The sequence below is a fragment of the Desarmillaria tabescens genome, assembly GCF_030435595.1.
Source record: "Desarmillaria tabescens strain CCBAS 213 chromosome Unknown EV420scaffold_70, whole genome shotgun sequence".
In the NCBI taxonomy this organism is placed as follows: domain Eukaryota; kingdom Fungi; phylum Basidiomycota; class Agaricomycetes; order Agaricales; family Physalacriaceae; genus Desarmillaria; species Desarmillaria tabescens.
The window spans coordinates 28,257-56,147 of record NW_026848369.1 but is presented as its reverse complement, the minus strand read 5'-3'; the positions used below and the strand labels follow the sequence as shown (position 1 = coordinate 56,147).

At 47.5% G+C, this 27,891-nt stretch overlaps 8 protein-coding genes across 8 annotated transcripts; 4 read left to right on the top strand and 4 right to left on the bottom strand.

The window, feature by feature from the left end:
- Positions 1-840: 840 nt before the first annotated feature.
- On the top strand, positions 841-2,937 carry EV420DRAFT_1730078 (ammonium transporter AmtB-like domain-containing protein; the record flags this gene model as incomplete). The annotated part of the gene is made up of 6 exons (XM_060479901.1): positions 841-846; positions 919-1,101; positions 1,150-1,213; positions 1,267-1,659; positions 1,709-1,939; positions 1,986-2,937. The coding sequence occupies 6 exons, from the start codon at positions 841-843 to the stop codon at positions 2,444-2,446; spliced, it is 1,338 nt and encodes a 445-aa protein (XP_060323969.1). The 3' UTR covers positions 2,447-2,937.
- Positions 2,938-5,374: 2,437 nt separating this feature from the next.
- Positions 5,375-6,926, top strand: EV420DRAFT_1650062 (Metalloprotease; the record flags this gene model as incomplete). The annotated part of the gene is made up of 8 exons (XM_060478399.1): positions 5,375-5,728; positions 5,783-5,864; positions 5,923-6,175; positions 6,232-6,387; positions 6,437-6,515; positions 6,578-6,679; positions 6,735-6,836; positions 6,885-6,926. The coding sequence occupies 8 exons, from the start codon at positions 5,375-5,377 to the stop codon at positions 6,924-6,926; spliced, it is 1,170 nt and encodes a 389-aa protein (XP_060323968.1).
- Positions 6,927-8,352: 1,426 nt separating this feature from the next.
- Positions 8,353-9,411, bottom strand: EV420DRAFT_1485627 (uncharacterized protein; the record flags this gene model as incomplete). Its single annotated transcript, XM_060470260.1, has 3 exons — positions 8,353-8,402; positions 8,444-8,807; positions 8,854-9,411. The coding sequence occupies 3 exons, from the start codon at positions 9,409-9,411 to the stop codon at positions 8,353-8,355; spliced, it is 972 nt and encodes a 323-aa protein (XP_060323967.1).
- Positions 9,412-12,976: 3,565 nt separating this feature from the next.
- Positions 12,977-13,912, bottom strand: EV420DRAFT_1119769 (uncharacterized protein). Its single transcript, XM_060465911.1, has 6 exons — positions 13,788-13,912; positions 13,534-13,736; positions 13,395-13,476; positions 13,316-13,339; positions 13,148-13,267; positions 12,977-13,095 (listed from the first exon to the last, which is right to left on the bottom strand). The coding sequence occupies exons 1-5, from the start codon at positions 13,810-13,812 to the stop codon at positions 13,260-13,262; spliced, it is 342 nt and encodes a 113-aa protein (XP_060323966.1). The 5' UTR covers positions 13,813-13,912; the 3' UTR covers positions 12,977-13,095; positions 13,148-13,259.
- A 3,549-nt stretch (positions 13,913-17,461) lies between these two features.
- EV420DRAFT_1769013 (Metalloprotease) lies at positions 17,462-18,923 on the top strand (the record flags this gene model as incomplete). The annotated part of the gene is made up of 8 exons (XM_060481000.1): positions 17,462-17,728; positions 17,778-17,859; positions 17,918-18,174; positions 18,250-18,383; positions 18,433-18,511; positions 18,574-18,675; positions 18,732-18,833; positions 18,882-18,923. 8 exons carry the CDS (start codon positions 17,462-17,464, stop codon positions 18,921-18,923), a joined length of 1,065 nt encoding a protein of 354 aa, XP_060323965.1.
- Positions 18,924-19,335: 412 nt separating this feature from the next.
- On the bottom strand, positions 19,336-20,212 carry EV420DRAFT_1580089 (uncharacterized protein). Its single transcript, XM_060474607.1, has 2 exons — positions 19,968-20,212; positions 19,336-19,890 (listed from the first exon to the last, which is right to left on the bottom strand). Exons 1-2 carry the CDS (start codon positions 20,166-20,168, stop codon positions 19,342-19,344), a joined length of 750 nt encoding a protein of 249 aa, XP_060323964.1. The 5' UTR covers positions 20,169-20,212; the 3' UTR covers positions 19,336-19,341.
- A 3,002-nt stretch (positions 20,213-23,214) lies between these two features.
- EV420DRAFT_1485623 (uncharacterized protein) lies at positions 23,215-24,099 on the top strand (the record flags this gene model as incomplete). Its single annotated transcript, XM_060470259.1, has 4 exons — positions 23,215-23,318; positions 23,366-23,495; positions 23,539-23,685; positions 23,737-24,099. 4 exons carry the CDS (start codon positions 23,215-23,217, stop codon positions 24,097-24,099), a joined length of 744 nt encoding a protein of 247 aa, XP_060323963.1.
- A 237-nt stretch (positions 24,100-24,336) lies between these two features.
- EV420DRAFT_1341258 (Metalloprotease) lies at positions 24,337-25,923 on the bottom strand. The gene is made up of 8 exons (XM_060468936.1): positions 25,642-25,923; positions 25,504-25,585; positions 25,196-25,445; positions 24,992-25,147; positions 24,867-24,939; positions 24,711-24,815; positions 24,557-24,658; positions 24,337-24,498 (listed from the first exon to the last, which is right to left on the bottom strand). The coding sequence occupies exons 1-8, from the start codon at positions 25,906-25,908 to the stop codon at positions 24,460-24,462; spliced, it is 1,074 nt and encodes a 357-aa protein (XP_060323962.1). The 5' UTR covers positions 25,909-25,923; the 3' UTR covers positions 24,337-24,459.
- Between the last annotated feature and the right edge of the window lie 1,968 nt (positions 25,924-27,891).

The window sequence follows — 27,891 nt, the reverse complement described above, 5'->3', positions numbered from 1 at the left end:
GTTGCAGGAACACAATTAGCCGGAGAAAATATTTGTTTGCATTGCCGAGTGTGATTAGGTAGAGAGAATACAGAGTAGATGAGTTAGGTAGCGAGCGCTGAAAGCTGGAGCTGGTTTGGAAGACATATTTTTATGAATTGGTGTCCTCGTTGGATGAATAAATGCCTCTGTTGTGGGCGAATAAAGTATTGACGTAAACGCGACGCGGTTCTCAGCCGTTCCCAATTAGGTATCAAATTCTATTTAGGAAGGTGTGAAATAAGCGAAAATGTATCAGCCAAATTTGAGCTCAGATTTACAGGTCGTCTTGATCGTGAGCTTGCCTCCCATTCAAGACGATCGGTTACAGGTCTACGGATATCGATTCAATCGAATAACTCACCGGTTATCTGTTTGTTTTTGAGCCCTATCATCTTCGTGTATTGCCTTATCAGCCACGTCCGCCGCGGCTGGCTGTCGATCATTTGATTTATCTCCGGCGGATGGCAATGATGACGGCAACCTTATCTATCACACTCTCTTCGACAGCATTGCAGCCTAATGTCCTGTTCGTTCTTGTCGCTGAAGAAACCTGCCGTTTCTTGTTGTGCTACGTTGTAACGAAATTCGCTTGACACTTGACGAGAGAGATCCTCATGTTCGATTCGAACTCCCCTTATCTTCAACGTGTTCCATATGATTCGCGTCTCGCCAGGGGTACGCCAAGCCCTTCACCTATGATAAAGAAGAAGGCTTCTTCATCGATCAAAGAAGCCATTTTTATCTCTCTCTCTCTGACAGCAATTCCTACCCTCAGTTTTCAGTTCTTTTACCTTTCTGCGATGGTGAACATCACCTACGATGCGTGTTCGTCTTCCTCTCTCCTCTCCTCTTCTCCAAGCTAATGCGGATGCACAGCAGGAACTATAACCGCAACAGACACAGACGGAGTCGTATCCGCTGTACAACAATGGTGATATCGCATGGACGCTCACCTGCACTGCGCTTGTGTGGCTTATGATCCCCGGGCTGGGATACATGTATTCTGGTCTACTCAGGCGGAAGAACGCGCTCAGTCAGATATACTTGAGTCTCGTCTGTCTTGCCGTCGTGTCCTTTCAGGTCCGTCGCGATATCTTAGTCCCATATCTCACTGACCCCTCCAGCTAGTGGTTCTTCTGGGGCTACTCCCTCGCCTTTAGCGAAACAGGGAGCGCATTCATCGGAGACCTCAGTAAGTCCCCAACACCCTCCTTCCATTCCCTCTCACCCCCTCCCTCCATGCAGAATACTTCGGCCTGAAAGGCGTGCGAGACGCCCCTTCAATGGGCTCTACCCGCCTCCCCGCCCTCGTCTTCTGCCTCTACCAACTCATGTTCGCCGCCGCCACACCCATGATCGCACTCGGCGCTCTCGCCGAACGCGGGAGGCTCGCCCCCGTACCCGTATTCGTCTTCCTATGGTCGACACTGGTGTACGACCCCATTGCGTGCTGGACGTGGTCGGCGAATGGGTGGTCCTTCGTGTTGGGAGGTCTGGATTTTGCGGGTGGGACGCCGGTGCATATCTCCTCGGGGACAGCGGCACTGGCGATTAGTGTGTATCTTGGGAAGAGGAAGGGGTGGGGGACGGAAGGGGTTATGTATAAGCCGCATAATACTACGTACGTTATTCTTGGAGGTGAGTTCTTGTTTGGTTTCGGCTGCGGAGTCTGATCATGTTTTTCTAGTCGTGTTTCTGTGGTTTGGATGGTTCGGGTTCAATGGCGGGAGTGCTCTCAGTGCGAACCTCCGAGCTGCGCATGCATGCATTGTGACGAACTTGGCTGCTAGTGTAGGCGGGCTGACATGGATGCTCTGGGACTACCGCCTCGAGCGAAAATGGTCCGCCATCGGGTTCTGCTCTGGCGCTATTGCAGGTCTAGTCGCCATCACACCCGCATGTGGGTTCGTCGGAGCGCGTGAGTCATCCCTTTCCCTCCCTCCCACTCACTCACACCCACCTAGCCGCTGCGGTTCTCTTCGGCGTCCTCGCCGGTACATGTTGCAACTTTGCCACCCAACTCAAGCACACATTCGGGTACGACGACACCCTCGACATCTGGGCGTCCCATGGGATCGGAGGCGTACTCGGGAATATCCTCACTGGGCTCTTCGCACAGGCCTCCATAGCCTCCTTCGATGGGATCGCCGTGATACCTGGGGGGTGGATGGATCACCACTACGTCCAGTTGGGATACCAGCTTGCGGATAGTGTTACGGGTGTGGCGTATACGTTTGTGATGACTACGATCATATTGTGGGTTATGCATTGGATCCCGGGGTGTCGGTTACGTGGATCCGAGGAGGCGGAGGTGAGCGGGCTAGATGATCATGACATGGGAGAGTTTGCGTATGATTATGTTGGGTTTGAGAGAGGAGGTGATACTGATAGTGAGAGTGGGAATTTGGGGAGAGAAGGGGGTTGAGGTGAGTGCAGTGCCGGCCTATTAGTTTGGGGTGTTTTATCGCGTATAGTTATCCCTCTCTCGTTCAGACTTTAGATTTCCTTCTTACTTATACTTATTCCTCTTAGAATAGAATATTGCATCGTAGAATATGAATGCAGCTCCACTATTAATTATTAACCTCTCATGTTCGCTAAACAACTTGCGAAACTCGTCGAGCTTTAGCTTTACGAACGATATCATTCTGACAGGAAAGAATCCTACCCATCCTCCTCCTCGTATTCCTCACATAGCATCTCCCAAATCACCTTCCCCAACACCCTCGGCGCCATATCCTCATCTCCCTCCATCGGCCGTATTATGTCTCTCCTCCCTGACATCGCCGTGGAAAACGTTCGCTCGGAGTAGTTAATCTTGTGTTCGTGTGGCATATGGGGAGGAAGAAACAAGTCCTCGTGTCGACCCCATCTCGCGAAACTAGTAGCCAAGTACGTGTGAGAAGTATTACAAAGCAGGGATGGAAGCGTACAGAACTGTGTCTGAGGGGTTTACTCATGCAGGTAGGATTGAAGGCCTTGGTGTTGTTAGTGTGCGAATTTCTGTGAATGATGAATGACATGCCATATATCGGTTGCTGTAGGAAACGTACCGTACCCTCAGCAAAACAGGTCTATGCTCATTGGGAACAAGATACACTATACCATCGGAGGAACATCCGCCTCTGAAAATGAGCGACCACAATACGAGGACAATTATTCCTTGAGTTCTGACTGGAACAGGATGGCGGGAAGACCAACGAGAGAGATTACAATGCAGGGAGGGAAGTGTACATTAACATCGACGTTGTTATTAAAGGACTGAAAGAGATCACTGTACGTTTGATGGAGTTGTCAAGTCGTCTGGACTCAGGCCGGTGGTTTCATGAAGAGAACTGGTAGAAAAGGCCGGCACACTGATTCAGTCGAAGAATACCATTACTCATTGGGTACAGGAAAGACTCACCAAGTACACAAAATGCGGGGGTACCATCCACGTTACCTCGGCAGATTCTTGGGGTAGGGATCCAGCCAATGAATAGTGGTTTTTATTACGCTGTAAGATGCGTGCTTCGATTGACTATGGGATATCAGACTAGAAGTCGACATCCACGTCGTACAGGTCAACTTTGGTTTTAAATACTGTAGTCCAAGTTTATGAAGATGCCCCATAAAATTTCCCGGTCTCTGGATATCTTTTTCATCGATCTGAATGGCACCATGGAATATATCAGCAAACATTTCTGGTTCCACTCGGTAGCGAAAGAAAACAAAAACGACCCGGGTGTCAATTTGGAAGCATTGGGGACGGCCAAGGGAAATACCAGCCATAATCTCCCGAGGAGAGAATATATGTTGATAGCATAGGTATCTCAGGTCCCGTAGGCAGGATACCGTACGTCAACACTCCACACCGTATGCGCTTCCACAAAGCAGAGGTAAATTTTTTCAAAAGGTGATGTATTATGTCTTGAAGGGCGGTTGTTATAAGCGCGAGGTTCTCATTGATTCCTGTCGGTGGTGGTGTGTCAGTGTTTTGAGAGTGGTGACGACGCGTGATGGAAAGACGTCTTACCTGTGACGAGGTGAATCAGAAAGATGTTCGACCAGATAAATGTATCGCATTGAAGTTCAGAGGATATAGGGGATAGAATATGCGAGGAGCTTTGTTTCATGCAAAGGGTATGGACATTGGACTGTGACGAAGGTGACGGTCGGGTCCGATGGACGGATGAAAGGATCCCAGGATCACATGCTTGTTCAGTTGCTGATATTGTGACGTTGGCCCGTACTATTTAAGTTGGTTCTTCCAACCTTCGTGTATTATGCATCGACTCGTATGCTCCCTCTGACGGGCTTGCGAGTGTTCATTGGCGAGCTGTTTGCACTTGTAAAGAAGATTGTTTGTCTCCGGTCATTAAAACCTAGGTTATCCCATCGATAAGAGGAACGCAGACTTTTTCATCCATTCAAGGCACAAGCACAGGCAGTCGTTACAGCAAGTACTCTATGGGCCTCGAGATTTGTGGAAATTTGAATGGATACCCAGGGTGAAATCGAAATCGCCGCTTCTGCCTCGAGTCCAGACGCATGCTACATTTCTTTTCAGGAAGCTGACTAGCAGCGGTCGTTCGCAAAGCTGACAGCCAACACACACAGTGTAGTCGAGCACCAACCCGCCGTCCATTTCTTTGTAATTGTAAGTCTTCGGTGTTCTCTTCGTACGAAAGAGCTTAAGGTCTAGTTCCGGAACAGATTATCGTCGAGGTACAGTATGTCTTTTAGCCGTTTCCCTTATCCTTGCAGTTTGTTCTCATGATTCTTGACCGTGATATTATCAGGAGCATGCATTTCCTTATTAACTCTAAATGACTCGTGGGTTTTCTTGAGAATCGATTTCCTGATATGTGAACTGACTAGTTTACGATCGGTCCAGATTAACAACTCCAATTGAAGTTCTGTAGGTATCCGCTCTGCGTACAGATTCTGCTAGGTTTGATTTCTCCGTTCGAAGACTTGATCATTCACCGGACACTCTTTCCAAAAACAGGTGGTATATTCCCCCGTTGATGTCGCATTGAGGATTGCAAAGCGCCTAGAGGTCGGGCACTAGCATCTGGCATAAGAAAGGTCACTAATTGAGACATTCTTCAGGACTCCCTTGACTGTAAGCGCAGACTATACAAGTGAACGGTTTATTTGTTCTCAATCCCCCCTCAGCCGTTCCGTCTCAGTAGAGAGGGAGAAAGTATGGGTACTATGTTTAACATCCGGAAATTGAGACTCCCGATTTCTAACCGGCGTTGACTCTTTGCCTTGACTGGTTATGCATCTAAATTCATTCTAGCCAAGGAACGCTTCTTTGTGAAGCATCACCGCCCGAGGTCAGTCGTGCATGTGCCCCATTGTCACGATGACTTCATACGATGCCCCCCAAATGATATTTAAGTGGGAGGAGTGCAACCTCAATCGTCAGTCAAGTATTCTCTCGACTTCCTACCATGCTCACTTCTTTCATTGCCTCGCCCTCGCCCTCTCTGCATTCGCCAGTCCTTACAAGAGAGACGCTGGTCTTACCGTCTCCTTGTCTGGACCAGCATCCGATGTCACCAGTATCGATGATCTCAAGTTCACAGCGACTGTGGCCAACACTGGCTCAGAGTCGGTGAAGATCTTGAAGTACGGAACTATTTTGGATGACATGCTTCCAACCCAATCTTTCACTGTCACCAAGGACGGAGATACCGTTAACTTCACTGGGATCAAGGTAGCTTGCTACGGTAAAACTTTTTCCAGACCTTGATTCACGTATTTCCTCCAGATTTCGGTTTCTTTGAAGGGCACTAACGACTCTGTCTTTGCGGTCATTCCTCCTGGACAATCGGTTACTGCTGAACATAATCGTAAGGAGTACATTTCCCCTCTAGTGATTTTTGCTAATCCTATATTCTCGCTTCACAGTATCGGCCCTGTTTGACTTTGCCTCAGCTGGCCCTGGAACATTCATGTTCACGCCTGTGACGTCCTTCTATATCACTAGCCCGGAAGCTAGAGTCACCGATGCGGCGAGCCTTGATAAGGTTTCGATGTCGTCTAGCTCTGTCGATGTGAACATCTCTGGTGACTTGACCAAGCGGGATCTTTTTCCTGTCCTGAATACTCGCGCAGTTGATATCTGTACTGACAATACCAAAGCGAACGTTATCGATGCAAGGTTGGTGTATATGTGTTACTCATTTCTGGCATTCACATCTCTCACATATGCTTCAGCTATATCGGGGGGAAAAGTATAGCTTCATCGGCGTCCTCTTATATTGCATCGAACGGTGAAGATGCTCTTTACACTTCTTACTTCAGTACTACGCCGACAGACACGGTTCGCACGGTGTTTGATAGAGTCGCAAACGAAGCATCTAACACAAGGACGTATGTCATTTCCATCTACCCTCGTTTTATGCCTCTCAAATTCCTGCAGGATGGACTGCACTGATCCGCTCCTTGTTTGTCTTGAGGTTCCCGGTGTTACTGCCTATACTACCATACCTGAGTCGGATGTACGTATTTCCACCATGGGCATGTGTTTGACAGGATCTGACGGACCGTTTGTTGGTGCAAGATTTACTTCTGCGATCTCTTTTTCACCTTGGATTCCACTCCGGGTCTTTGTTACGGTACAGTGGACGACACGCCTACTACTGCCGGGGTTATGCTCCATGAGGTAGGAGCTATTCTGGATCTACATTGATCGACAAGTTGATGGTTCTGTTATCTAGCTCACTCATGCGACTTCCCAAACCATCGATGTCGCCTATGGCTGCGCTGACGACCAGGAACTTCTTCCTGCTGAACAAGCTGTGAATGCCGACAATTATAACGTATGTCATACACATTTAATGTGAAACTCATGCTGAAATTATTCCTAGTGCTTCGCAAACGAGGTTTACAAGGCCACTATGTGCAGTTAGAAATAGTGTCGCTTACCGACGTAGGATTTCTTCCAATTGAAGTTCGAAATTGCGTTTAATAGTGTTGTTCATATATGAGAGGCTCGTTCATATCATTACATGTTTGTATTTTCCGCTGATAGGTTGCTTAAGTATGTCTTGCTTGACGAAGGCTGAACCATCACTCTGGTAACAGGTGAGCATTGCCCTCGGATTTGGCATTACTCAAATTGAAGAACGGTTGTCATGGGAGAATGCCCTTGTTCCGATCGAGATCTGAGATTATTGACACTTTCTGTCTTGTTTGGACAATTGAATCGAACTTCCCACATGATTATCCGAATAGAAGGGACAATACAGCATGTAGCCAACACGTTGCATCTGTGAGAGTCGACGAAGAGTAGCGCGGCAACATAAGATTCTGTTGGGATTTTGCCGGAAAGTTCTAGAAGGAGCAATCCGGCATCATGCCGAGAGTTGCTGAGTAAGCATGAGACTAGTAGAAAGTTGTAGTACATTCTAGATTACATTGTGAAGTAGTATAAATACAGGCTCTGTAGGAGCCTAGGAATAACAAGTTCATACCAACTGGCCTTACCAGCCAGGAGTCTACCCTGCGCAACACCGAGGATTCCAACAGATTCCTCTCCATCCAGTGCGCTAACTAAGGGCCTCGTTCTTGAGACTTGATACACATGTACCCTGTTCTCTCAGGCTGTTAGGCGAGGCCGGTAACGGCGGCCCATCAGAGACGCATATATTTCCTTACAATCCCACCGCCGCAGCGATGAATCATTCTACCTCCGAAGCGATGAATACTTCCCTCGTTCCACATAACCAAGCACTTAGCCAGTCCGTTCCTTGTACTGCCCCGCAACAGGCATCTTCTTTGAACTCTAGGCCCAAGCACGTCAGCTCTCAGCCAGCTCGTTCTCGAGGAATCGCACCTCTTCTTATTCTAGGTCTTACTCGTTCACCCGAGGCCGGTCCTCCACAGACGTAGTTCACATACTGTAGGAGGCGTGAATGTGTACCTCTTCTACCACCGACGTTATATACAACGACTATGATTGACATGACCGAACCTACGTACCCTTGTATGTATGAACTTTAACAGTGCATGAATTCCGTTTCATTACCCGTGTCGCCATGCTGCTTCCCAGTTTCTTGGTTTTCTCTTCACAATATAAGCTCCAAGCCTCGAATTCTTGACGGCGAGAGCCGAAATCGCAGAACGGCCCAAAAGGTCTCATCACATTGAAGTTCTCACTCACAGATCACAACTTCTGCGTCCAGAGTTTAGCGATATTATAAATACGGAACTTCAGAGTGAACAGAAATAGGTATTTTTGTCAACCAGCCTAGCTTTCGCCACACATCACGATACTCTGGAAACATGAAACAAAACAACCTCACCCGACGCCTCGTCCCATCTCGGAATTCTTCATCAAACCGTTCCAACGCAAACCGCCTCCAATACGTCGAGTTTTTCCTTTCCTGCGAACTCATTCCATCCACGACGATATTCAACAACGAACCTATATCTCCCACATCCGCATCATGCTTGCTCTGAAGACGTTCCTCCGTCGACTCCCTGTTATCCTCCCACCCCTTCAGTTTGTGCAGAAGTAGAATCGACATAGGAACGACGGGTAATCCCTGCTTATCCACTATATCCTCCGAAAATATCATCGGAAGCTGTAATACCCCCGGTTTGAGGAGATCGACCTTCGTTTTCTCCAATTTCCCATCTGCGCTATGATCGTGGTACCACAGGACCTTCCACGTAGCCCTAGGTGATTTGGCGTTCACGAGGTAGAAACGCGACGGGTTCTTAGTGACAAGGGATTCCTTCAGCGACTCTATATCGCAGGTGTGTGAGGACATGAGAATGTCGACATCCTACAGCTTCATCAGTATCACGATCGATGAATGCGACAGATCTTACATTTGGCAAACGTTTGTTTCCGTAGAGATAACAAGCCGTGCTCCCCAAGATTGCGAATGTGAACCCCTCCTCTCTGAAGATACGAGTAACTTCTCTTGCAGCCCGAAAGACGACGGCCCGAAAACCTTGCATTGGGATCACCGGATCGGCTGGTGTCGAGACTGAAGGTGAAGCACCAGCTTTCGGTGGGAAAGGCGCTGAGGCCAGAGAAGACTGGGGTCTTGTGTCCCGCTTATTGTCGGTTGTCGTCAGGTTAATCACGGCCCCTGGTGGTCGCGTCGGGAAAATACGAAGGGCATCAAAAGTCCCCTTCGCATAAGGGACTGTAACACATAAGCCCTCAAAAAGCATATCAAATGAGGCTTGGTCCTGCGATGGAACCTGGCCTGGCGATATCGAAGCCAGATAGGCTTTCGAAGCATCTACATCTTGAAACATCCGGCGTTCACGCTCGGCAGTTGAGGATATTGTTGGATAGGCCATCATGCGCTCGAGGAGAAGAATGTTGAAAGGAAGACATACGACGTCTTTTACCATGATGCAGTGGTGGTGCCACATGGCGGAGATGAGATCAATACCGCAAACCCGATTATGGAGCGCATAGTCTTCGAACGCATTATCAGAGTGGGTGTGAGTGAATTTTATCATGGTCGCTTTCCCACTCGAGATGGAAAATCTGGAGTCGACGGTTGATAATCGCTGTGCCAATGAAAGTGGGGATCCCTCGTGCCCCTGAACGTAAATGTCTATTTTCCCCTAAAGTGCAAGACAGATGATGTGACCTCTTGTATACGTTATGATAAAATGTATACGTGCCTGCTTTATAGTGCTAGGCAAATCTAGCAAGACATACCACACGAGATCAGCACCAACGGCTGATTGAACTCCCCAGCGGCCAAAGTGAGCTTGCACTACTTTTGTGGCCTCATAAAGGACGTTTGCCGTAACTCTTCTGCCCATATGAGTCTTTCGCACTGGAGAACGAGGCTAGGAAGTGGTGGTACCGAGGGAACAAGGACTCGGAGTCAATTGCGGCACTGTGCCGATCTTTGAATTTCAAATGATGTACGGATTCTTTCGCCTCTAGATACGGCTTACTCCAACAACACCAACACCAACACCAACACCAAGGATCCATTAGGAATACTAAATAGACGATGGTAGCATGCCCAGAATGGAATAACAGCATCCCATCCTTTCAAGTATCCATTGACGCTCAGGTCGATAATCACACGTTCTGGCGTACTCTCAGAGTTGGGAATAGTTAGGATTTTCGTGATCATTGAGCAGGACGGCCAATAACACGTAGTCGGCCGCGAGAATCAACAACCCTTATCGCCACCGCACCCGTAACAATGTATTACTTCATTTATTTCCCACCCAGCTGTCCTGAGCGACAAACAGGACCAGATATACATATGGGCATACTGGAGAGTACAGCAATCGCTCTGGTACGCGGAGTGATGACAGTAACCTTGTATTCCCAGAAGCTACTGTTTTCGTTACTAGGTATCCGGTCTGGTACTTGCGATGACGTGTCTAACGATAACCTCGCATTAGCAAGATAGACAATAAAGGAGCGAGCTCATTACGTTATGAACGATAGGTACCATGGAGGTCAGACTAGCGCTTGTTATTCAGAACTGGCGTAGAATCAAAGTGTTGAGGCACTGCATCGCGAACCTCGGCACAAATCTCGATTAATCAACCCCCAAGGGAAGTGAAACCAGAGATCTTGGTGGAAAAATAGTCTCATCGGGTAAATCACCCTCTGAAGTAGCAAATATAGAAGATATTGCATCAGCGTAGAGAACAAGAAAGCGAAGCGTCATACACTTACCTCAAAAAGAAGTTTTCACGTCTGCTGCGAAGACCTTGGAGAGGCGAGCGAACAAAAATATGAGCCCAGAGTGATATCTAATATCCGTACGTTCCCTATAGACATCAAAGACGTCAGCGAAATCTGAAAATTCTAACACAAGTCGGGGGTAACAATCTCAGGAAAAGAAATAATTACGGACGCAACAAAGCTTCGCGCATCCAGCCCAACGGGGCCGTCAAAATGCAAGGGGAATGTGCGGTTCATCAGAAAATGACGTGTGGAGGAGAGACTTACAGTGTGGCGGTATACATCGAAAGAGCATAAAAGCAATATGCCGTGAAACGTGCCTACAAGCTTCAGAAATGTGCATGGAAGGCGGCATCCATGAGTCACTCTGCATCCAATATAACTGAACGTAGATTTAACCGGATAGAGCTTTCGAAAAGAGCATATAGGGCACACCTCTGTAACATTTCACAGCACATCCATGCTCCGGCGTTCTCCAGCAGCGGTGAGATTTGACGCGACATGAATAACCTGATTATGCCATGGTTCAATATTCAAGTCATACGTCATCCTGCGTGACGACACTGCTGACGATAATTAACCGTTGCCCATTCACAGGACGAGGTATGCGTCTGCTGATAAAATAAGGTCGGATTAGGGCAACGTTTTCCGGGATGGTGATTACGGGCACTTACTGTGTACGGAGTCACATTGTTTCATATTGTCCATCATCCATCCCAGAGGCGGTTCGAGTCAGAGCTGAAGGGTCGACGTCTAACCCTGAACACGAACATCAGACCGTTTTCATCGAGGAAGGACTATGTCGCGCACACCAGCAGAGTCTAAGTCAAGGACACACAGTCGGCACGTCTCTGTACGAATCAGGCTCGAGTTCTAGTGGATTGGTGGAGGTATACATTCGGGGAACGTCGAAGGAAGGAAGAAAGAGAGAAAGCGTGAAATTTTTCAAACAAGAGCAATCAAACATGGCACGTGATTGACGCGTTGTTTAATTCGGATCGGAAAGCCGGTACCTTCCCAGCGAGCTCTAACCTTATTTTCCATCAAGAGAAAGGTACGCAAATTTTTATATTTACCTAGGCCATTATAGCACACAAGTTGAAAATATAGAGCAGACTTGGCCGGGGTCTTGGCGTTGCATGCATCATGATTAGGGTGGGGTCCAACGAGTTCTCTAGGGCGAGAGATCGTGGGTGAGTGGTCTTCCCTACTTACTTATATTCTCGCATTGCGCCTTAATTGATTATCAATTCTCCAACATATAACCCACGAGAACCTAGCCAGGTACGAAGACCCTGGGTTCGGTGGACGGAAGCGTGCTGGGTTTCATTGTAAGCAGGCAACTTGAAGAAGATAGCAGATGTACTTATGCATATGCCCGGAGACGAAGCATGCATTGATGTGAGGGAAGAGCGTGGGTACATCTTTGTTAACAACCGTATATGCGCTTCTGTCATTAAAGAACAGGATAAGATCCTCGCGCATCTTTGACGAGTTTGTCAAGTCGGGCTGGCGGTTTCGCGAAGACCTAAGCTGGTAAGAAAGGCCTCGGCGGGTATACTTGTTCAGTCCAAAAAACCTGTTATTTTGGTATACGCGAAATACGGGGGTACTATCCATGTTACCTCGGTCGATTCTCAAGGTATGGTTCCAGTCAACAGACAGCGATTTTTGTAGCGATTCCTCTCAGTCGTTCATTGGCGGCCAATTTTCAGTCAGAAAGAAGTGCGTTTGTCTTTCGTCACTATACAGAGGCTATCCCGCCTATAGGAAACGTAGAATCTTCCACCCATTCGAGGCGCAAGCACGAGCTTGAGCAATGTTACAGGAGGTACTCTATGCTCATTGAGATGTATAGAGCAATGAACGGTTAACCAAGGTGAGAGCGTCCATTGCTCCTTTCATGACGTATCCTGTTTTTTCATGAAACCGATTAGTAACGGTCGCCGGTCGTGGTCTCCTCAAAACTGGCATCCAGCACATCCGCAGAAGTCAAGCACTACCGTTGTTTTGTCTTTTACTTTGTACTTGTAAAGTCTTCAGTGTTTTCAGGAGAATGCAGAGTGGTTGTTACGATCAATTTAGCTATAACTCCTCTTCTAATTGCTCCGACCCTATTGTCGCTTGACGCTTTCATCATCTTTCTCGTTTTTGCAGATATGGCCAGTTCAGATATCTCACATTTGAATTCTTCAGCCGGGCTCACTTCAGAGATTCTTGGTTTAAACACACTCTCCGTAAGGAATCACCACGAAGATAATCATACAGCGAAATGCCGCAATGAATATTGTTGGCTACAACACGGTCAGATAAGGATGATACATACAAAGCAGGGTGGATCAGCAACTCTCATCGTTGAAGAACCAGACACCCCATGCACGAGTGACGATCCACTAAATCCCAACCCTCAGCAATCAATAAACCTCGCATACGAGGATCACTTACCAATTCACAACTATCCGGATGATCGAAATGATGCCCATCATAATCTACCGGAGTCGTAGAGCACATCTCCCGCCAATTATCCCATGGGAATTGGTGGTTTCCCATATGAGCCTCAATACGCTTTGAAAACATCAGAATGCTTCACACGCACAAACATAGCGGACGCACACGGTATCCTTCGGATACACATCCCTAAGACGCCATCACGCACCATCAGCCAAGTCCCAAATTATGAGGCAAAACAAACAAGGAGAAACGCATTGTATCCCTGAAATCCCCCCACTGTCCCTGGTTTCGCTAAAGGCGAGGGAGTAGCCCCAGAAAAGCCACTTGTTGGAGGGGTCAGCAAGGTGTGGTACAGGGTTGGAATAGGGAGGGGGACGTACTTGGAAGGACACAACAGTGAGGCAAACAAGATTTAGGTATATCTGGCTGAGCGCGTTCTTCCGTCTGAGTAATCTAGAATACATGTACCCCAGATCGGGGATCATAAGCCAGACAAGCGCAGTGCAGGTGAGCGTCCATGTGAAATCACCATTGTTGTACACCGACACGATTCCATTTGCATCCGTAGCAGTGATGGTTCCTGCTATACATCCACCTTAGCTTGGAGGTGAGAAAAGGAGGAAGGAAGACGAACACGCATCGTAGGTGATGTTCACCATCGCAGAAAAGTAAAAGGAAAAGAAACGAGGATGAGAATTGCTATGAGAGAGAGATAAAAATGGCTTCTTTGATCGAAGAAGATGCTTCTTCTTTATCGCAGGCGAGGGTTTGACGTGCCCCTGGGGAGACGCGAATCATATGGAACGCGTTGAAGATAAGGGGAGTTTGAATCGAGCATGAGGATCTCTCTTGTCAAGTATCAAGCAGATTTCGTTACGACATTGCACGACGAGAAACGGCGAGTTTCTTCATTGGCGAGAATAAACGGGGCATTACCTGCAATGCTGTTGAAGAGAGCATGATAGATAAGGTTGCCGTCATCGTAACCATTATCATCCACCGGGGATAAATCAAATGATTGACAAGCCGCAGCGGACGTGGCTGATAAGGCAGGACGAAGATGATAGGGCGCAAAAGGCGTCCAACTTACTGGTGCATGATTTTCCGGGAAAAACCGAAGTAACATATACCGGGTACTCGGTATTGCAGATCGAATTTCTTGAGTCTGTACTAGCTCGTCGAGAGCCGGAAAGGAAGTACGAGAAGATGCTCTATGCTCCAGGTATGCCATGCCTTTTCAGCGACAGAGGAATATTCGCCTCTGAAAATGAGCCAAGACATCGCATTACGAGAACGGTATTCCTTGAGCTCTGAAAGGAACCATTGAAGAGGAGGACGGACAGACCAACGAGAGTAAAGATAGAAGGGAAAATAGGCTCACGGAGAATGCCGGAAGCGGAAATTCGGCCCGGAGGAGTTGACGCTCGCTATTTTGGTTCGTCCGATCTTCATTGCCACGCTCTCAATCACGCTTCTGGCGCTAAAAGTTCCGTCAGGATAAAGCCGGAATTTCTGTAGACCCAACCTATGATGTTCACTGAGCTGGAGCGTGTACGCGTCTCCTTGGTATCGCAAAGCGATCATGCTCTTTTCAGAGACAGGAATGTCGCCTGTCAGCCCTTCCGATGCTTTGATACTCCTACTCTCTCTTTGCCGGAAGACCACTTCATATTCTTACGCTATAAAATTATGTGACATCTTGCGGTCTCCTTCCACGCCCTAATTATCTCACCTGTTGCCCATTGACGCTGTCGATGCACTCGTGTCCTCGTCGATCTCTTGCTTCCCAACCAATTCTCATAACGCCCATTTTTCCAGATCTCTGGTGTCCATATCCCTTTATGACAGTCTAATAAAAATACACTAGCTGTGGGGGGCAGTCACCGGTTCCTCCGGATCAGAGGTTATGCCGTTACTGTAGAGGATGAAGTCCCTGTCCTGCAGAAGAAGCAAAAGGGGAAGCTATGACCTTGGAATAAATGGTATGGTGTCAATTCTCCTCATGAATCGCACCAGGTCTTCGCGTCGTCGAGTCTGGATGTCCCGGGCTCCTTCGCCAAGTATATTTCTGTGTCCTTTATCAATCCAATTTACACAGTAATGTCGAATGTATCTCACGTGCGATCACGGTAGATCTCTCGTCAGACTGCTCTTAGAAACAGAAACGGAAAGAAGGTTGTAATTGTTCGTTTCTGCGGTCGCTATAAAGGTCTTTCTCCCATCGCTTTCGGGAACGTGGACTTGGGCTTTTTCACCCAAGTATTCGATGTACAGGTAATCGTTATTGACCAGGGTGAGATCATCCATTCCTCTCATTATGTCTTTTCACTGAACAGGACTATGTCTGGGTTCACATGCTCACGAGTACATTCTTCGGTCTCTACATACAATCAAATTTCAACGCAAGGACGTCTCCTATCTGGCTCACGGGAAGACGTGTAGACAATGAGCCAAAGCCGATCCTTGGAGAGAAGTTGGACACGTTGTTAGTAAAGAACGGAAAGGGATCCTCGTACATCAGAACTGCATTCGAAGGGTTTGTCCCTAATTATTCTGAGCTGAGGCCGGCAGCCTCACGAGGAGACCTGGTAGGGAAGGCCTTGGTGGGTATACTGATTCAGTCAAAGAATACTTATTGAGTACAGAAAGGATTCACCAAGTACGCCAAATACGGGGTACCATCCACATTATCCTCGATCGGTTCTGGGGTAGTGGTCCAGCAAACAAACAGTCTCTTTTATAGCGCTACTTACAAGACACGTATTTGGATCGAATCTTAGGCAGGATACCTCACGTCAAGACCCTACACGTATGCACTTCCACAAGGCGGAGGTAAGAATTTCAAAAAGTAAGTCGGAAAGGTGTTCAGCCACTGGATAAATGCATCGCGTTGAAGTTCAGATAATATAGAGGATAGAATATGCGAGGGTCTTTATTTCATACGAAGGGTAGGGACTTTGGACTTTGATAAACGTTACGGTCGGGTCCGATGGACGGATGAAACAGGATGAAACGTTCTCAAGATCACATGCTCACTCAGTTGCTGATTTCGTGGCGTTGACTCGTGCTACATACGTTGGTTCTTCCAACCTTCGTGTGATCACGCATCGACGTATAGGCTTCCTCTGACAGGCTGGCAGTTGTTCATTGACGGCTTTTGCACTTGAAAAGAAGACCGTTTGTCTCCGGTCATTGAAACCTTTTATACACAGGTTATCCCATCGATAAGAGGAACGCGGGCTTCTTCACTCATTTGAGGCACAAATACAGGCAGCCGTTACGGGAAATACTCTATGGGCCTCGATATTTGTGGAAATGTGAATGGCTAGCCAGGGTGAACTCCCGGATTCTTCCTCTCCAGATGTATGCTGGATTTCTTGTTAGAAGGATAATTAGCAGCGGCCGTTTGTTAAGCTGACAGCCCACACACACGGAGTAGTCGTGCGACGTACGCCATCCCCCCGTCCATTTATTTGTACTTGTAAGTCTTCGGTATTCTCATGATGCGAACGTGAATAACGTTAATAGTTCCGGAACAGAGATCCTCGAGGTACAGTATCATTTTAGCCTTTCCCCTTATCCTTTCAGTTTGTTCTCATGAGACTGGACTATGATGTTATCAGCAGCATGCATATCCGCCTTAGTTCTAAATAACTCGCGGGTTTTCTTGAGCATTTCTGTCCTCGCATATGAAATAACTTGCTCACGACCGTGCCAGGTTAACAACTGATATCCTAGCGGTCACTGCATGAGTTCCGCGTATAAATGATTTCTAGGTTTTACTTTCCCTTTCGAAGACCTGATCATTCATCTGACACTCCTTCCGGGGATAGCGCTAAACTTAGTCCATCCTCCCGTTGAAGTCGCATCGAGGATTTCAAAGCTCCTAGAGGTGCGGAACTACCGCCTTTCATGAGAAGAATTGCTAGTCGAGACATTGTTCGAGGTGTCCTTGACTGGAAGTGTGTACAACCGAACGATCTATTCGTTCTTCAAGCGACCTCAAGCCATGCCTTGGCCGAGAGGGCAAAAGTATGGGTATTAATTATTTTCACATCTCGAACTTGCTGACTGATAATTATGGCACAGACGTCCGGTTTCCGACCGGCGTGTTCTTTGACACCTTGACTGGTTATGTATACAAATTTATTCTAGTCAAGGAACGCCTCTTTTTGAAGCGATTGCCGAGGTCAGTCGCGCATGTACCCCGTTGTCACGATGACTTCATACGATGGCTTCCAAATGATATTTAAGTAGGAGGAGTGTCACCTCAATCGTCAGCGAAGTACTCTCTCGACTTCATAAAATATGCTCACTTCTTTCATTACCCTCGCCCTCGCCCTCTCTGCTTTCGCCAGTCCTTACAAGAGAGACGCTAGTCTTAGCGTCTCCTTGTCTGGACCAGCCTCCAACATTACCAGTATCGACGATCTCAAGTTCACCGCGACTGTAGCCAACACTGGCTCAAATTCGGTGAAGATCTTGAAGTACGGGACGATTTTGGACGACATTCTTCCAACCCAATCTTTCACCGTCACCAAGGATGGACAAACCGTCGAGTTCACTGGGATCAAGGTGGCTTTCCCCCGTATACTTTCTCCCCCGATTCACTTATTTCCTGCAGATTTCGGTGTCTTTGAAGGACACTAATGACTCTTCCTTTGTAATCATTCCTCCTGGACAATCGGTTACCGCGGAACATGATTGTAAGGAGCACATTTCCTACCTATTGATTTTTGTTAATCCTATATTCTCGCTTCACAGTATCGGCGCTATTTGACTTTGCTTTAGCTGGTCCAGGAACATTCACGTTCACGCCTGTGACGTCCTTCTATATCACTAGCCCGGAAGCTAGAGTCACCGATGCGGCGAGCCTTGATCAGGTTTCAGTATCGTCTAGCTCTGTTGATGTGAACATCTCTGGTGATTTGGCCAAACGGGATCTTTTTCCTGTCCTGAATACTCGCGCGGTTGATATCTGTACTAACAGTACCAAAGCGCACATTATCGATGCAAGGTTGGTATATACGCGTTCCTCATTTCTGGCATTCACATCTCTCACATATGCTTCAGCTATACCGGGTCGAAAGCATTAGCTGCGGCAGGCGTCCTCTTATATTGCAGCGAACGGTACTAATTCTCTCTATAATTCTTACTTCGGAACTACGCCGACAGACACGGTTCGCGCGGTATTTGATAGAATCGCAAACGAATCATCTAACACAAGGACGTATGCCATTTCCATCTATCTTCTTTTTCAACCTCTCAAATTTCTGCAGAATGGACTGCACGGATCCGCTCCTTTCATGTGGACTTCGGCCAGGTATCATTGCGTATACTGTCTTACCTGATTCGGATGTACGTATTTCCACCATGGCCATATGTTTGACAGGATCTGACGGACCGTTTGCTCGTGCCAGATTTACTTCTGCAATCCCTTTTACTCCTTGGATTCCAGTCGTGGTCTTTGTTTCGGTACAGTTGATGGCACCATCACTGCTGACGGAACTGTGCTCCATGAGGTAGGCGCTATTCTGGATGTACATTGATCGACAAGTTTATGGTTTCTGTTATCTAGTTCACTCATGCGACTTCCGCTACCATCGATGTCGCCTATGGCTGTGCTACGGACCGGGCGCTTCTTCCTGCTGAACAAGCTGTCAATGCCGACAATTATAACGTATGTCATACTCATTTAATGTGCAATTCATGCTGACATTATTCCTAGTGTTTCGCAAACGAGGTTTACAAGGCCACTCAGTGCAGTTAGAAATGGCGTTGCTTACAGACGTAGGATTTCGCCCAATTGAAGTTCGAAATTTCGTTTAATAGTGTTGTTCGTATCTGAGAGACTCGTTTATATCAATACATGTTTGTGTCTTCGACTGAAAAGTTACCTAAATACCTTCACTTTGGTGACATATGAGCGTTGCGTTTTGATGTGACATTTCTACAATTCCAGAACAGCTGTCATGCAAGTGCTCTTTCCCCAAAGGAATTTCTTGATTTATAGAGACTGGCACGTGTTTATCATTCAGTAGTCATAACGTCCTTTTGTTCGGGATTTTTGGACCGTTGAGTGTCTATCACCAATAAGCAGTCCACCCCTGCATCCAAACATTTAGTTATACTCAGATTACTGAGAATATTGACGAAGTACAGAGTGAACAGAAAATTGGTATGTGTGTCTACCAACCTAGCCTTCGCCATATATCACGATACTCTGGAAACATGAAACAAAACAACCTCACCCGACGCTCCGTCTCATCTCGGAATTCCTCACTGAACCGTTCCAGCGCAAACTGTTTCCAATACATCGAGTTTTTCTGTTCCTGCATACTCATACCCTTCACAACGATCCTCAATAATGAACGTATATCCCCCGCATCCGCGTCTTGCTGAAGACGAAGACGAAGTTCCTGAGATTCCATGTTATCTTTCCACCCCTGTAGTTTATGCAACAGCAGGATAGACATGGGAACGACTGGGAAGCCCTGCTTATCGACGATGGCCTCGGAAAATATCATCGGGAGCTGTAACACTCCAGGTTTGAGGATATCAACCTTAGTTTTCTCCAATTCCCCATCTGCACCACGGTCATGGTACCAAAGGACCCTCCACGTAGCCCCAGGGGTTTTAGCGTTCACGAGGTAGAAATGCATCGGGTTCTTAGCAACAATGAACTCCTTCAACCCCTCTACATCGCAAGTATGCGACGACGCCAGAATGTCGATGTCCTACTGCTTCATTAGTATGTATCGCAAGAGAATACGCAGATGTGAACCCGACCTCTCTGCAGATATGTGAACCCGACCTCTCTGCAGATACGAGTAATTTCCTTGGCAGCGCGGAATACGACTGCCCGAGGGCCTCGCGATGGAATCACTGGATCCGCACGGACTGCAAGTGAAGCACTACTAGATTGAGTCGCAGAGTGGGATCTGGTGTCTCGCTCGCCGTCGTCTCGACAGTGAGTAACCACAGCAAAACCTGAGAAAGCTCGGTGACCGTCCATGGGAGTGGCTATACTGAAGAGGCCAAGAGATGGTGTTGGTGACAAGGAAAAGACAGAAGAACCCGAGTCCATTTCGGTACCGCGCTGATCTTTGAATTTCAAATGATGTACGTATTTCTTTCTCCTCTTAGACCTAGGTACGGCTTACTTCAATGATCCATTAGGATTTTGAATACTAAATAGACGATGCAAAGACGATGATAGGATGACTGGAATGAGACAATACCAACCAGCACCCCATCCTTTCAAGCAATCCATTAGCATTCATGTCGATGATTACACGTTCTGGCGTACTGAGTTCTGGTCCCTCGGCGCACCCTTAACATTAACTTCCAACACTGATGTACTCTCGGTAATAGGTAAGACTGTCGTCACCACACGAGTAGGAGGACCAGCAGCGCATCACTGGAAACTCGACCTTCTTGAAACGCGATCCTGAAAAACAGGCTCGTGTGGCCGACGGGTGCCTCTCATTCACGTTAGGAGTACCGGGAGAGAAATTAAGGCCGACTTTCGCTTTCAGGAAAAGGAAGCGGCCAGTAGATGCGGACCACATATCCAAATGCCAATGCAATAACTGGAGACTTGATTCGGTTAAGGCGGGGAAAGTTGGCCAATAACCGAGTGTGATCACAAGTCCTGACCGCGGCATCATTCCACAAAGTAGTAAGATGATATTTCTTTTCTAAAGAAAATATTGATACCAACCGTATCAAATAGCATATCAACCGAAATAGTCGGTCGAACTGTAAAGGAACAGCTCCAGCATCCAAAACGAAATGAACTCGGAATAGAAGACGACTTTGGTACGTCGGGGTGAAGTATCTAACGATCAGCGAAAAGTAGCAAGCTCACGACTTCATGGACGACGGGGACCTAGGAAGCTAGACTGGCGCTTGGTATTGGTGGAAGTAAGGCCCTGCATCGATATCGCGAACGTCAGTAAAAAGGTACACCCCAACCGACACAAGATGAAAAGGGAAAAGAATCAGAGATCTTGGTGGAAAAATAGTCTCATCGGGTAAGTACCCTCTGACGTAGCAAATATAGAAGATTATTGCATCATGCGAAAAGAACAAGAAAACGAAGCATTGCGCATTTACCTCAAAAAGTAGTTATCAGGCGCCAGAGGTTGTGGAGTTGCGGGCCAACAAAGATATAAGCTCAGCGATCTCTGATATCGATACGTTCCCTATAAGCAGTAGAGATCTAAGAATAACCTCGTTAGCGAATTATGAAAATACCGAAAAGACGCCAGGGTAATAATCTCAGGAAGATATATTACGGACGCAACAATTTCGCGCATCCAGCCCAACGGGGCTGTCAAAATGCAAGGGGAATGTGCGGTTCATCAGATGAGGGTGTGCGGAAGGGGACTCACGGCGTAGCTTCAGAGGTACGTCTGGAGCAAGAGCAGTATGCGGTGAAACTTGGGGTGTGGCCAAGCAACTGTAGGACTCGAGATTGACGCGATATACGACGGAGAAGAGTAGGTCCGAGTTTGCAACGACCTGCTCATGCCCTGGTGCGGTCTTCAAATGTTGCCGTCATCCTGAGCGCCGGTCTTCCCGATCAGGGTTGTCTATTGCCTGTTCACAGGGCGACGTAGTGCAAGGTGTTAGCGACCGAGGATATATGCTGAGAAAACAAGGTTCGATGAGGGTGACATTTGGGTATTAGCAATTAGAGGAACGCACCATGTTCTCCTTCAAAGGGCATCACAACATCTCAAGCTGCCATAGACGAACACTTCCCAACCCGGACCAGACTTTCGGCTGTACACAAATATCAGGCCATGTTCGCCGAGGAAGATCAACGTCGCGCATACTAGCTAGAGTAGTATCAAGGACTTATACCCAGCACACTGCAGGTACAATTCTCGTATTCGAGCAAACTGGTGGGGGTATGCCTTCGAGAGACATCGGTGGAAGGGCGAAAGGAATGCGTGAAATTTTTCAAATAAGCGCAATCAAAAGAGGCACGTGACTGGCGCGTTGTTTAAAGAATTTGAATTTCAGACCGGTGACATTATAATTTTGGAGCTTAATTTATTTTTATTTAAAATCTATATTTCGAAACCGCAACCCGTAATCTATGTACAGAGACGCGGCGGCGCTTGCTCATAGCCAGCCCCAGTAGCTACTGTAGGTACACAAGGGGATTTTCAGACCTTTAATGGTATAGATATCTCGTGTCTTTATGTGTTGAGTCCTTGGTATCCAGGGGGTTGACGCCACCATAACTCAGGCTATGGGGCACGGGTTTGTGTGCATGGAGCGAGTTCCTTGGTTGTTCTCCGGGTCCGTCAGCATTTCCATCCTCCCTCTACCACTTTTCAACCTCCGGGATCTTCCTCTCGCTCCAGGTCCTGATCTCCCAGCCAGTCTTCAAGCATGGTTTCTTCTTCATCCAATGTGGGTCGCATTGGCGGCCGTTTGGGGGCGCCAGTATTTGTGAATGCGCCTGACTTCTCCAGGAACGTATAATTTTGGAGCATCGGGATCGGGGGGAGTAACTTAACGATCACATGACTGTGAGAACTGTTTTCGCTGTGGATGCAATTTAAAATTAAAGTGGCGACCTTCGACTACGACAGAAAGTCTATATCCTTTCCATGAAGCAACGAACGTCGCATATCTTATCCTCGATATCCTCGAAGCTCCAGCGTGATACCTTTATCTGGTCTAACACATTCCCGAGCTTTCTCATCGCCGGTAAGCCGTGTCTTAGCATCATTACGCCCCAGTAGGCTCATCGACCAGGAATCAACCAGCGCCTCACACCCGTCACGCCGCTCTTCTGAAAAGATGGACGCAAGATATAATACAGCCGCTTTTTGAAGATTTTTACCTCTGCCGTGTGGAGGTGCAAAGTTGTGGCGTCTTGTCATACGGTATCTTGCCTGCGGGTCCTGAGATACCCATGCTATCAACAGATTCCTCTTGCCCCAGGAGACTACGGCTGGTACTTCCCTGATTCGTCCCTAGTGGTTGTTTTATCTCCATCCTTACATTCTTTTTTTCTCCGTTACAGAGTGGATGGCGAAATGTCCCTGGATCCATTCCCTAGTGCAAATGAAGTCATTCACGACCATGCAAAAGATCCATATCGAGAAACCCGGGTGTGTTATCGAGGGATCCTCACACCGTTGTAAGTGCTACTCCAGTGTTTCCAACTGCTAACCTGTCCGAGGCCAGTTCCACGTCCCACCTTCGATTCAAACACGTGTCTTACAACGCGATTCAAAACCGCTGTTTGTTCGCTGGACTCCTACCCCAAGAATCAACCCAAGTAACGTGGATCATACCGCCGTACTTCGCGTATATGGTGAGTTCCTTTCTGCACTTGTGGTATTCTTCAACTGATCGAGCCCGCCAATGCATTTCCTACCTGCTCCCCTCTCGACACCCGCGCCCTAAGCGCAGAGTACTTAGAGACGAACCCCTCAAACGCACTCCCGATGCACAAAGATCTCATCCCGTTCTGGAACGACAACGCCTTCAGCGTCGATATTGATGTACGTTCTCCCCGCTTCGTCAACCTTGATAAAATCTTCCCACATGCACAGGACGACTACCGCATCATCATCTTCCGCGAGATGGGATCCGCACGGGGACTTCTTCCTGCCCACATTCCTCCCCCTCCCTCACCCAACACTGATTTCGAGATGTTCCTCCGGTGCCACTTCCACAGCTCCATTCATGCGAACATCCTCCACGGCGACGTCAGGGAGGATTACACCAGCCAGGAAATCATACAGCTAATGGGGGACCTCGGTGTGGGAGACGGAGACGAAGAGGGGAATTTTGCCCCGATGGATGATCCGCGGTGGCAGACGGTGCTGGGGAAGGCGATTTGGGAGGATGTGATGAGGGTTACGATGTCTGCTGCGGGGGGTGGGTATGATAGTACGGAGGAGGAGGATGGGTAGTGGGATCTCGGATAAGTGCAGATTTCAATCCAGTGCCTGCGACTTTTTAGTTTTTATTGAGTATAATTATCCCTCTCGTCCGGACTATAGATCTCCTTGTTCTCTGTTACTCTTGTATTGGTCGTCGAATACAAAGAGCAGATTACTAATATCGCACTTTTACTAACTTGCCAAAATGAGTATCCTTGGTTGGCCAAGACAACCGCTTGGAGGCTCTTGTGGTACAAGGAGTTATCTCGTTAAACGGAAAAGCAGGTTATTTATTAGTTCAGCAGGTCTTTCTAACGTCAGACATACTGTATAAGAATCCTTCGAGCCTCCATTCAACAAATCTCCGGTCTCCATACAACACTTCCGAGTCTAACACTGAGTATTCTGGTACACCTGGGTCGAGAAACACTGCCAAAAACAAGATCAGAACGAGTCACATATCAATCAATCGCATACGACAACGTACATTATAATTATCAGCATTCCTACGCTGGTTCGCATCAGAAAGCGCCTGGTCGTTCGCACATCCATAAATGACATCGTCAGTACCAGAAGTCGCATGCGTCAGCTAAAAACCCAGACACTATCAGCCGTGTGGATTAACAGGACCCCCCTCATACCTCATGGAGAGTAGTCCCACCCCGGACATTCCGCGACGCCACGCTGGTCCCACGACAGAGATTGGCACTGGGAACCTCACTGAAGAAGAGACTGCAGAAGTAAACCTGCACAATATCAGGTGGATTTTCCCAGTGCAACCGTAAGTTGATACTTACATTCGTGGTAGAGATGACGGTATAGGCGATAACGCCGCTGCTACACGCGCGGAACGTATCCGTGCAGCTCAATCTGCTTAAATTTGAGAAGGGCTGAACAAGGGGGGCGGGTAAGACTGGCTTACGTCCTCGAGCTGGATGATTCGCTTGCGACGTTATTAAACACACCGCGGATCGTGGATGTCGAGGTAGCACCATAATAAGCCGTGTAGAGAGAGTTAGCGCCATTGGTCGCAATGTAAGACGACGCAATAGAAGCTAAGGATTTGGCCTCGGTATAGCTGAAAATGTATGTCAGAGAGCTGTGTAATCCACAGTGAGAGTCTGACCTTGCGTCGATAAAGCTCCTCTGGGAAGTAGAGGTGCAAATATCAACAGCGCGAGCATCCAAGACGGGAAGATCCCGTTTCGCCAGGTCTCCGGAGACGTGCACTTCAACCGAGCTGGAGGTTACTGAAACCTTATCGAGGCTCACCGCATTGATGAATCCAGCTTCGGCACCGACCATCTGGAACGTCGTCACAGGCGTAAAGGTGAACGTTCCCGGACCAGCGGAGGCAAAGTCGAAGAGCGTTGACACTGTTTAATACGAACATATTGTTAGCCATTATAAATGCAGAGAAAGTATCCCGCTTACGCTCATGCTCCACAGCAACCGACTCTCCAGGAGAAATGACTGCAAACGCCGAGTCATCAATGTTTTGCAAAGAAACCGTAAGCTGCATAAAATGGGTGAACAAACCGTATGCATAAATTAGACGGAGGAAAACGCTACCTTGATCCCAGTGAACGGAACGGTCTCTCCGTCCTTCGTAATAGTGAAGGAGCGCGTCGGAAGGATGTCGTCCAAAATCGTCCCATACTTCAAGATCTTCAGCGACTCTGAGCCAGTATTGGCCACAGTCGCTGTGAACTTGAGGTCATCGACACTAGTGACATTCATCGCTGGTCCAGACAGTGAGACGGTAAGACCACCGTCTCTCTTGTAAGGACTAGCAAAGGCAGAGAGGGCGAGGCAGAGAGTAATCAAAGCAATGAGCATGGTATGAAGTCGAGGAAGTACTTGACTGACCACTGAGGTAAGGATTCCTGCTGTTTAAATATAGGGGTCCTTATCTCGAGAGCATAAGGACGCAAAAGATGCTGAAGGTATCGTGACAATGGAACACATGCGCGATGAGCATCGATAATCACCTCAGAGAGCGCAAAGTCTTGGACGTTCTTGGCTAGAATTAATCGTTAGCAATCAAGCTGGCATCCTCGGTGGTAAAAATAGCACTCGCGCTGTCGCCTCCTCCATCGAAAATACCAGTTGAGGGGACTTTGAGGATCAAGATAGCGAAAAAGCAGCAACTCGAACACCTTGGGAATGATGCATTCAATTGTCGCAGAATAAGAATGAGGTCGATGTACCCGTAGCCAGTTGTCTTGGCGCTCGGAGACTCGTTATGAGAAGAGACAACGGGTCTCAAATACACGCGGTTCTATCCTGTTAAGTGAGCTCCAACGCTTGTTAAAACCGATATTTCCCCTCAGGACAGGTTATCCGAGGTACACTTCCACATGTTCGGAATACCATAGTGTGAACATCAGTACGAGGGAACGTACTAATTTTGGCGCCGACGTGGGAAGAAGGGTATGGTCACTGATAAGGGCTTTGAACGGAGAATTTGGAGTTCGCCAAAAGTCGGGAATACGACGACTGTTAGGACTTTGGTGGTTAATCTGGAATGATCATGGACGGGTTAGCATACATATCTCGGACAGAAATATTCGAGGAAACTCACCGGTCATTCAGCGCCAAGACGGATATGCATACGGCCGAAAACGTCATTCTCCATTCTCATGAGAACAAACTGCAAGGATCGAGTAAATTGTTAATTGAAACGCAGAGATAGCAGCACGAGGTTTTATGTTCCGGCACTATGTTGAAAGCGAAGACGTTAATCACTACTGTATCAGGACAACGTCGAAGACTCACAATCGTAAACAGGAACAGATGGACAGCACATGATTCTTCAGAGTTTCACGAAATTTTATTCAGCTACAGTCTAGCAACCGACAACCAATCAGCATCGCAAAGATCGTGAGAAGGATGATGGGACAAACTCACCATTCCATCGAGCTCCGTAAGTTTCCTTCTTAGAATGATTATCCCTGTATTAATAGCAACAAACCGAGGCGTCATGTCGGTGTATAGAATGTGTGAAAAAAAGCCACACTCCTAAGACAGATGGAATAAAATGGTGGAAGAGGGAGAAAACGACCAAAACGAACATCTGCCTTGCTAAGCAAAATCGACCGACAGCTAACCTCACAAGCTCTGATAAATGCATCTGTAAGCCGTGAATTTGTGACTTTCATGCAACCTTCGGAATACGACTCCAGATGACTAAAAAGCGGCACAGCAATGCAAATGCGAATGCTAATCTGAAGTCTCGAGCGAGACATTCATTATGACAACACGAGATTGGCAACATGAGACTGGGAAAGTGCCAAATATATTAAAGGCTCTGTTACGATAACCGTGATTCAACACAGGTTTCGTCAGCCATTTGACGTTTCAAATTTCATTGCTTTTACAGCATCACCTTGATGTAACCCAACGAACGGCTGTGCCATTTTCAGAGAGGCCGAACCTCTGTCAGCGGCAACGCTGTAGAGTGCTCTAGTCGAGCCATCACAACACACATGCACGGAAGAGTCACTGGAACAACGTATCGTGTCATTCTTTAAAAACAACATAGATATCTATCGTAACGATCATGGGAGCGACGTATACAGTTAGCCTAATGTCGAGGTGAGGGCAGAATAACGCGTACAAGGGCGAACTGAACGGGATAGAGCACTGCATTCTTTCGGTCCCGGTACGTCTAGCACTGAAAGTAAAGCACGCATCTGGCGATAATCACCCACTATTAGGGATAGACAACAAAGGAGCACTTACTAATTGCTTACCAAGGACATCTTTGAGGTCAACAAACGTCCGAATGGACACCAATATGATATGCGATGATACTTCCAT

What these genes read in the sequence shown, in the direction of transcription:
- EV420DRAFT_1341258 (XM_060468936.1), bottom strand. Translation starts at nt 25,908, where the DNA reads ATGCTCATTGCTTTGATTACTCTCTGCCTCGCCCTCTCTGCCTTTGCT. An exon ending in GAATCATCCAGCTCGAGGAC is followed by an intron (nt 24,940 to 24,991) that starts GTAAGCCAGTCT and finishes AAATTTAAGCAG; the next exon opens with ATTGAGCTGCACGGATACGT. An exon ending in CCGTCATCTCTACCACGAAT is followed by an intron (nt 24,816 to 24,866) that starts GTAAGTATCAAC and finishes GATATTGTGCAG; the next exon opens with GTTTACTTCTGCAGTCTCTT.
- EV420DRAFT_1580089 (XM_060474607.1), bottom strand. Translation starts at nt 20,168, where the DNA reads ATGGACGGTCACCGAGCTTTCTCAGGTTTTGCTGTGGTTACTCACTGT. An exon ending in TTACTCGTATCTGCAGAGAG is followed by an intron (nt 19,891 to 19,967) that starts GTCGGGTTCACA and finishes ATGAAGCAGTAG; the next exon opens with GACATCGACATTCTGGCGTC.
- EV420DRAFT_1119769 (XM_060465911.1), bottom strand. Translation starts at nt 13,812, where the DNA reads ATGGTGAACATCACCTACGATGCGT. An exon ending in GAACATCACCTACGATGCGT is followed by an intron (nt 13,737 to 13,787) that starts GTTCGTCTTCCT and finishes GTGGATGTATAG; the next exon opens with CAGGAACCATCACTGCTACG. An exon ending in GATACAATGCGTTTCTCCTT is followed by an intron (nt 13,340 to 13,394) that starts GTTTGTTTTGCC and finishes ATGGCGTCTTAG; the next exon opens with GGATGTGTATCCGAAGGATA.